Consider the following 9963-nt stretch of genomic DNA (forward strand, 5'->3'; position numbering starts at 1 on the left):
ATGCCAGGCGGTTAAAACAAATCAGTAGTTGTCATCTGTTAGTATCTTTAAGTGAATATTGTTAAGAACAGAGTTCCCACATTACATTTTAGGGTTTTGCATGATTACAACACAACTTCTTTAAAACACTTCCACGAATCAATCTTGATGTTTCTCTGTTCAGTGTTTTCTTTTGTTTCCACAGTAAGAAGCTAAAGACCCCAGCAAACAAACAAGTTAGTGAACCCGCTGTTATAAATAAATACATGTAAATTAATCTAATATTAACTAATTCCCCTAAAACATTATCAAGGTAATGCAGTTAATATTATAAGGTACACTTAGTAGTGCACATGTTATTTCAGAACCCCATATCAATATATATTTATACATATATTTATTTATTTACTATTATATACATTTATATTAATATAATTTTGAAAGGTTCAGCATGCCAATGCAAAATACAGCTTTCAGTTACTGATGGACAAGCAATACAAGCACAAATACATGTTGAAAAATGTCCTTGTTATGTATATACGTATACATACAATTACTATAACAATACAAATACAAAGACTTTAACAGAACTGCTCCTTGCTAATTGCCAGCATTGTGATTAATACTGTTATTGTACACTACTATGGCTGTTAACTCGTTTTCATTGTTTGGCTTCTGTTGTATCCTCTCCCTCCAGTCTGAGTCTGTCTCTGCTCCCTGTGGGACAGAATTGCAGCTGGAGGAGTCAGACGTTGTCTACGCCAATGTCCATCATTCTCTGTCCTCTCCTCTTTCTCAGGACAGCACTGTGGTCTACTCCACAGTCCAGCGGGGGCACCACTCTGGACATGTAGGAAAGGTTAGACCTGCTTCTCACCAGTAGGATATATGTATGTGTTGGAAATTCATCATCGAGATATGAGTAGGCCACTGACAACATGTCTGACAACATGTCAAACACATGCACGTTTTATTACATTGTGCACATGTTTTCAAAATGTTTTTTCTCAATGGCCAGTCTAGGGCTCCGTAATGTCTTACTTTCTCCTTGACCCTTTTTTTTCTCCTTTCCCATTTCTTCTCTTATTCTCTTTTCACAGGTCTCCACAACTCCTGGAACACAGGAGGTTCTCTACTCTACAGTGACCATACAGCCCAAAGACAAAGGGCGTACACACCACCACCACACAAACAGCAGCACTGGTGTTCAGGACAAACTTACTCAGTAGGTTGACCCAGTGGCCTATAGCAGTGGTTCTCAACCTTTTCAGGTCGTGACCCCCCAAAATAATCCTATTTGAACCCCCCACCCTGATAAACACTTGGAATTAGGTTGTTGTGAGCTTGTAGAGCATGTAGATATTATTTGACGATTTGGCCAATGTTTGACCAGTTTTTATAGTATAGTTTGTTGATTACTTTTGACGCAGTGATCTTTTTTATTTTCTTTCTTTCTTTTTTGAGGTATTAAAAAGGTCTCAAAAGTCCTTAAAGGGATATTTCACTTTCACAAAAACTTTTGGTGATTTTATCATCTACTCAGGCTTTTGTGAGCCTCCCAGACAGTTTTTAAGTTGCTCGATTCAGTATTTAGATATTTGATTTTCATTTTATCAGACACGCCCCCTTCCTATACAAACCCATTGTAACTTCAAACTCCATTTTAACCATGTTAGATTCATCAAAAACACCCGTCCTTGGTTCTGGTGACTCACCCTGCCCTCCTAATGCGTGAGGGGGCCGTGTTTTTCCGGGGTTTTTTTTTTCATTTATTTTATTTTATTTCTTTATTGTATTTTATTTTTTTCATTTTCCAAAATAAATATTAAAAATAAATGAAAAAAGTAATTGAAAAAACACGGCCCCCTCACGTATTAGGGGGGCGGTACGAGACGGGTGAACCAAGGACGGGTGTTTTTGATGAATCTAACATGTTAAAAATGGAGTTTGAAGTTACAATGGGTTTGTATAGGAAGGGGGCGTGTCTGATAAAATGAATATCTAATATCTAAATATTGAATCAAGCAACTTAAAAACTGTCTGGGGGGCTCACAAAAGCCTGAGTAGATGATACAATCACCAAAGGTTTTTTGAAAGTGAAATATCCCTTTAAATTGTCACTTCACTGTCATCTGGAGACCCCCGTCCCCCACAAAAATAATCATGTGGGACCCCTCTGAGAGGAGGTCATTCATTCGCCTCCGGATGTTTCACATCCGTCCGGAGGGGCAAGCCGGTACTTAAAATGTGTTGTTTTTTTATTTTAATTTTGCCAAATACATCACAGGCTTACACTCTTATTTCTGTCTGAAAACAATATTCCAGTGGTCTCTAAAAAAAAAAAAAGGATACTGTACTTTTAAACCTCTCGACACAAAACGTCCGAATGGACCAGTTAAAAAAAGAATACACCCACCATTTGATTGTGGTCCAAATTATCTTTATTTATTCATGTTTTTCTTTTATAAAAATAGGGCCCAGTTAAGAAGTTTGCTTAACCCTGTGTTGCCTTTACACAGGTTCAGCAGTTCGGGACAAGAAGCTGATTCTGTGATCTACTCTACGGCTAAAGGCAACTGAGTTTGCCAGCCAGTCATTAGTCCTGACCAATCAGAGCACAACCATTCATCAACATGTCAAATCTTGGTTAAATACAAATGTTTTTTTTATTTAATATATTAAATCATGCATGTGTAGGCAATGCTTGCTATCTTCATCATTACGTGTCTTTATCATTAAATGCATTTATGGTGCGAGTTGAGTTTGATGCATATGGGAATGGATTGAACATATTTGTATGACGTAGTGGCTGTAAATATATAATCCATGTGCTGTCATGTTTACACTTATATTGTAGGTGCACTTTCCTTGTGTTTTGGCACCAGTTATTGTTGTTTGTCTATCTTGCCGCAGTGCATTGCTACTTGCTTGACAAGTAAAGTGACAATAAAGTTACAATAGCTTAGGTCTCCCTCTTACAGTACTTCTCTAAAACACTGAAATATCATGCAAAGCAGCAGTTAAAGTTTAATTAAAACTGTAGTTAAAAAAAAGGAGGAACTGTACCAGGTTGCTTCACTGCACTTCATTTCACATAACAAATACAGAGGTCATGACATCGGTGTATTTACAGTGGTAACTATGGGCATGAATTAAACTGACATTGGTATTAGTTGCACCACTACTTTCTTTTTCTTGAGTTTGAGATGGCTTTGAACCAAGTAGCTATTGTGCAAGTAGGCTACAGGAAATACATCACAACTATGACAGTAGCACTTATTACAATAAGTCTTTAAATTAAGAATTTATTTCAATACAACATTCAACTTATACATTTACATTTAACAATAAACAGCTGTGATCAGTAACAATAATATATCTTCTTCTTGAACAAATAATTCAAAGAAAGGCACATTGTTTTAAATGGAGGCTGAACATTATTTGACATTTTAGTACAGTCACTCACTGTAGTATGTACCAGATATTGTAGTCAAACTGTGAATGGACAGCTACCTCAATATCGTAAGTAGTGGTCTCTTTTGAGCTCTTTATGGTAAAGATATTGATACATTTTACACCATGCCTTCATGTACCGCAGTCATCTCAATCAATACCAAAGTACTCAAAGAAATACTTTTGAACATGTGGATTTTCTCCATGGGAACTGAAATTCATTTTCAAGGGGGAATGCCACCACCTTGATATTACAAATGTTTACATCCTTGAACAGTTAGATCTGGATTAATGAACTCTTGCTGCGTTTCCTACAATCATTAACAAGAAATAAGTGTTTGTCTCTTATCTGTGATATTGCCACAATTATTTACAGTGAGTAAACATCCCATAATAAATGGCTGTGGAGAATCTTCATATCTCTCAATTGCTGTATGTAGTTTGTAACTCAAGATAGTAGGCCATATTTCATAAGCAGGCTATAAACAAGACTTTACAAAACCTATGTATTGTTGTGAATTTGATGAGAACATTTCATTGTTATTGCACACCTGGGATTTAAATTGATGTATTATCTAAAGACCTGTAACACAATGTCTTACATAAAACAAATATATGACTAATATTTACAAAAACTAAGTACTGTTCTGAATAAAAAACATCAGTTCAGCACATACAATAAAATGGCCAAACAAGCCAAGAAAAAACAGAGACAGACTGTGCATTAATACATCTACAGTTGACTGTTACAGTACATGTACTGTAACAAGACATACTGTACATGTCACTGTATCATGTCACTGAATACATTTAGCCTCATAAGTAGCTAGCTGACACTATTACAAATTGAGATATCTGTGTAAAGTTTGATATGTTCTACACTCATAAAATGTTTTTTGTCATGATACTAAATTTAAGGCGGGAATGTCAGCAAAAAGAATAACTTAAATCAGCAAGATATCATGAGCACAATCATCCATCCATCCATCTGATTCTAGCATCCCTAATATTGTTTTAAGAATTTACTTTTAATGTCACATTTTAACGGGAGATGTGCATTTTGTGAATTGTTTTTTTAATTTGTTCTCAATTTGCTTTAGAAAACTGACCTCAGGTAAGTAATTTCAGATGGTTTTATTAAAAAACAAAGTCTATAGTTAAAGAGCTAATTGTAGGACTATCGTGTACTGTACCACTGTCATAGACATATGACAATCAAATCCTGGCACGCCACAGACCAAAGCTATGTCATCACACACTACCTATATCTACAACCTCATAATACATAACCCTGCAAAAATAACAACATACATCATAAAACATTATGAAATATCAACATTGTACTGTAAATGGGGCAGAGGGTTTGGAATGTTACTTGTATTCATCTTCAAACTGTTGAAAGCTGTTAAATAGTAACTAGTATGTAATTTGAACTGTTTGACAATGAGTCAGAGCTGTGTGTTTCCCTGGTGAAGTGCACAAACGTATAACCAGTGGGTATACCTTTAAAAAAGAGGGGTGGTCAGCAGAGATGGTCACCAAAGGACCGCAATGGAAATCTCTCAAGCTTTTTTGTGTTTCCTTTTGACAGATACCTACAAATATATGTTCATGTATTACACATATATGCATTCTTGTCAATAAAGATGTTGGATTTTACACATTTTCTCCCATAAAATATTGATTTACTAAGGGGAATAATCAGCTTCTTTCTCTGTAAGCCCTCTTGGACTATTCCATAGTCCATATTGTTTTATCCATTTCAGGCAGTGAAGGGAGGCCAACGTCTCTCATCCTCCAGCAAATACATCTCTATGTATCTCATCCCCTCCACATTGATAGTACTCAAAGAGCAGGAAAAGTATAAAAATAAGTGCTTTCCTGTTCTCATGTCCGACCCAGCTTGATCACACCTGGTGTGTTGTGGTGGTTCTACAGGGCAGAAATAAAAAGAGAAAATGTTGAAGGAAAGTGATTGAGGTGCTTATACAAAGTTGAGCACATACTGTAAGGTTGAGCATGAGACAGAATGCAGGTATACAGTATGTTTCTTTTAGCATAATCGGTGGTGCTTATACTATTCTCCCCAGCATCAGTTTAGGGGCATATACTTAATAGACACCACATTGACCACTGGACCGTAATTTCTTGTAGTACAATTACTAACTTATATCTAAGTAAGAAGGCATTCTGGTATCCTATATCACAACATAAATGCATATCTGCCATTTGTAGCAAACCAAAACGCTTGAAAATCGCTTGAAACTTCAGCAAGTTATGATAATTTGAATTGTATAGACCTCCTGCTTCAATAGACATACAATATATGCATTAGTTGCCGCCTCTGCCAATATGACAGCTGCAGTGACGCATCATTCACTTCAATGAACAGCAGAGGCCAATGCGGTATACATGTATATACAGTATATGTTTTTTCATAAATGAATGCCCTACTTGATCATACTACAGCGTCACACGAAAGTATCAAAAATAGCAGATCTGAAAGCTCGAAACACAGCGCAATCGTTGCTCTCTTTATCACAGTCTGCTCTAAGCAGTATTCTCAGTGTTCACAACGATGCAAAAATGAGAATTCTGTTGAGTGTCATTCTGAATGTGTGAATGTGTGTGTATTCTACCCCTACAGCCCCAACCCCCTCACCCTCATGGCGGTAGATATCCACGGCAGGAACCGCGACACTCTAGTGTAGACACCAGGCTTCTTGGCCATGGCACAGCCTGTTCCCCAGCTCACCACCCCCAGCAGGCGATACCGGTTGGTCTTAGAGAAGCAGTCGTCTGCCACAAAGGGACCACCGCTGTCTCCCTGCATACGTACAAGCACAAACAGACACACATACACACAGCACAAATGAAAGGTGCACATACGCTATGTTAGGAACATCCAAGGCACTTCAGGCACATATCTGGGATTCAGAAATATAAGGGAATACATACAGTATAAACTGATTAAACATGCATCAGACACACAGGCATTCAGATTATAAGCGCAGGTGCACACACACATGTAGCTCTAAAGCGTAAGTTCAATAAGGAAGATCTCTCTCTCTCACACTTTCATATTTATTGCTGGGGATGCTTCACAAACATCCTGTCATTCTCAGCTTGAAGTGTGAGCACTTCTAGCCAATCTACCGTCAGCCAATCAGGCGATTGGACTCCGCCTTTAAATATCATTGCCTCTGACCCCGTTGTTCTCTTTACAGCAAGCAAGGAGCAACCCTCCACCATCTCCAACTCCACTCCACACCTTGTCTCAATTGTCTAGAGTTGAGAAGGAAGGAGGTTCTCCCTATTAAAAGCTAATCTTATATGTTAAATGTTTACGGAGTCTACGGTAATCGCCAAAATGTTTGATCTTTTATTCATTAATACCTTTCGTTTGCAACAAGATGCATTACATCAATTAGAAAACCACAGTTATCAGTATGTGAGGATGTGCCATTTAGCGGCTGGAAATCAGTACAGAGCCAGGTACTAGGTTGCAACCAGAAGGTGTATTTATTCACCAGAAAATACATACAGGAACATAGACACCACAGTAGCTCTTCACCCTCAACAGACCTCTCTCAATAGTGGCAAGTGACTGCCTTTTATGCTCAGCTGAGCTAATGAGCCAGCCTGGACTATACCATTATAAGGGGTGTTCTAACTCAGAGCATAACATAAATAAACACACCATAAATACTTAAATACCCTTAACCCCCACAAGTATATTCAAACTGACTGAACTACAAAATACTCTTTCCCCTCTACTACAAGCATAAGCAACTCTAAAACACATCACAACCCCCCTCTGCCATTCTGACTTGGTCCAGCCCAATTACACTGGACAGAACAGCTCCACTTGAACAGTAACTGTTAAGATTCCAATCATCACTCAACATTACCTATCTTATCTTACACCATACATATTGCACTCAAGTCTCTATTGCACTCATTCTATTCTACACATTGCATTGCCCCTCCTGATTACCACTAAACATTTGTCTCCAGATGGAACTACATAGCTGAGTGGCCAGCTCAACAAACAGGAAACACAATTCAAATGTTCAGTTACAAATGTATTCAATCAACAATAAAATCAGGACTGTGCCAAATACAACTGTGCAAATAATTAAAGTGCCAATATCTAAAGTGCCCATATGCTGTGCAAATATTGTTAAATTAATAAGGGTTCAAGTACATGTTTAACATAGTAACAGAGGTCCTCTCTGTTACACAGTACATACAGCATTGTACTGTACATACAAACATGAAAGTGTACAAATACACATTGCACACACACACTGACCTGGCAGGCATCGGTGCCACCTTTCTCATAGCCCGCGCAGAACATGCTGGTGGTGATCTGGTTGTCATAGTAATCAGGGGCATTGCAGACAGCATCACTGATGATGGGGACGTTTGCCTCCTGCAGGACATCAGCTAAGTGACCTGGGAGTGAGGAACGTTACATCCAGTTACTATACAAGGTGTACACAGCAGCAATAGATTTAGACCAGTGGTTCTCCCCCTGGGGGAGGGGTTCCAGGGGGTCCCGAGCTAAATGATTGATAGTTAGGAACCAAATCAACCCTTACAGGTCCATTTGTTCCCATTTGTACCCTCTGAGAGTTAAATTAAAGGATTTTACTTTACTCTGCAGATTGGGGTCTCAGAGATAAAAAAAATAGCATCAAGTCCGAATCAGAAATGTCAGAATCCTCAGAGTCAGAGTCTGTGACCTAATGCATATCAAACTGGGGGTCATTGAAATTAAAAGGCTTTAGACTCACGGGTGTTTATACAGTGCAAACACAAGGTGCTTCAGCGTTGGCAAGCAATAGGATGGAAAAGGTCAAACTCCATAGTCAGCAGTATGTTCAACAGTCTGTAAGTCTTATGAGACACTGATGGACTCACCATAGTATCCCACATTTCCCCAGCCAGTTACTGTCCCCATCTGTCCATCGATCAGTCTCTGACCATAGGCTGGCAGGCAGACAGGCTGGATGTATTCTACACACAGACACGCATGCAGTGTGCACACAAACAAACACACAACACACACACACACACACACACACACACACACACACACACACACACACACACACACACACACACACACACACACACACACACACACACACACACACACACACACACACACACACACACACAGGAATGGAATTAGGAATGAACAGTGAAACTAACTAACAGTGATAATGTGCTCTAAGAAATGCAATGTACTTTTCAGTATGTGTTATTCAGGATAATGCAAATGTGTGGTCGGTACATTAACAACAGTACCTAGACCACTAACCACGTACAGTATAGCTCCACAAGCTGTCTCATTATAAATATCAATGTCAAATGAAGATAAAATCAATGTCAATGAATACATCACAGCAGATTTTTTTTTTATTGTTGCATTAATTTAGCAAAAGCCTGGTAATCAATGGGTGAACAGCTTATAAACTTAAAAGGATTTCTCATGTGAGCAGGTGCAAGGGGACTTTAACATGACACATGCTGGTTGTTCCCTTGTCAAGAAATTACCAAATCTATAGCATAGTTCCTGTGCCTGTGTTAAAAGACAAAGGATGGAGATAGATGAATCTTTTGAGAATCCTCTCCTCTCTCTGATTATTACCATGTTGATATTTCACTATAAGGGTCTGGGGACTCCAGGACAGAGGGACAGTGACACAGGGATAGCGGGAAGAGTCAGTCCTGTCCTGATATTTCCTGGTATCATTATGTTGGATAAAAGGAGCCTTTGTTGTGCTGACTCTGGTCTACGAAACATGAAACCTGAAGCAGGGGAATTACCACAATGACCGACCATCTCCTCTCTCTCTCTCTCTCTCTCTCTCTCTCTCTCTCTCTCTCTCTCTCTCTCTCTCTCTCTCTCTCTCTCTCTCTCTCTCTCTCTCTCTCTCTCTCTCTCTCTCTCTCTCTCTCTCTCTCCCTCTCTCTCTCTCCCTCTCTCTCTCTCTCTCTCTCTCTCTCTCTCTCTCTCCATTCTTTCCCTCTGTCTTTCTTTTGCTTTCTTCGTCATCCAATCTACCTCATCTCTCACCAACATAATCATGTAATCAGCTGTGCCAGCAGGCACGTGGGTGTTTCTCTGTGTGTGTGTTGTTGTTTTTTTAATTCACATGCTTTGTTGCTGTGGGTGTTTTTGTTCCATCAAAAATCAGAAATTTGGAAAAGTGTGTGTGTGTGTGTGTGTGTGTGTGTGTGTGTGTGTGTGTGTGTGTGTGTGTGTGTGTGTGTGTGTGTGTGTGTGTGTGTGTGTGTGTGTGTGTGTGTGTGTGTGTGTGTGTGTGTGTGTGTGTGTGTGTGTGTGTGTGTGATATGCCTGCATGTGTCTTACCGGTGAATGTAAGTGGCTGGGTGAGGGCCAGCACAGCGATGTCCCTGCTGTTGTCATCAATGTTAGCATCTACAAAAGGCAGGTAGCTACTGTGGTAGACAATGGTCCTCACCTCGGCGACATTGGCATTGACCGGTTTATTGTAG

At 39.2% G+C, this 9963-nt stretch overlaps 1 protein-coding gene across 1 annotated transcript in view; it reads right to left on the minus strand.

Annotated features, from left to right (window-relative positions):
* Window positions 1-4231: 4231 nt before the first annotated feature.
* Window positions 4232-9963, minus strand: part of hpn (hepsin) — a 28317-nt gene continuing 22585 nt past the window's right edge. The window contains exons 9-13 of the mRNA XM_084052295.1: window positions 9818-9957; window positions 8359-8454; window positions 7748-7890; window positions 6095-6259; window positions 4232-5364 (exon numbers count right to left, since the gene is read on the minus strand). Coding sequence (XP_083908421.1) covers window positions 5320-5364; window positions 6095-6259; window positions 7748-7890; window positions 8359-8454; window positions 9818-9957 — 589 coding nt within the window. The 3' untranslated portion in view covers window positions 4232-5319. The remainder of the gene's footprint in view (window positions 5365-6094; window positions 6260-7747; window positions 7891-8358; window positions 8455-9817; window positions 9958-9963) is intronic.

This window comes from Gymnoscopelus microlampas, assembly GCF_963454915.1.
Source record: "Gymnoscopelus microlampas genome assembly, chromosome: 3".
NCBI lineage: Eukaryota > Metazoa > Chordata > Actinopteri > Myctophiformes > Myctophidae > Gymnoscopelus > Gymnoscopelus microlampas.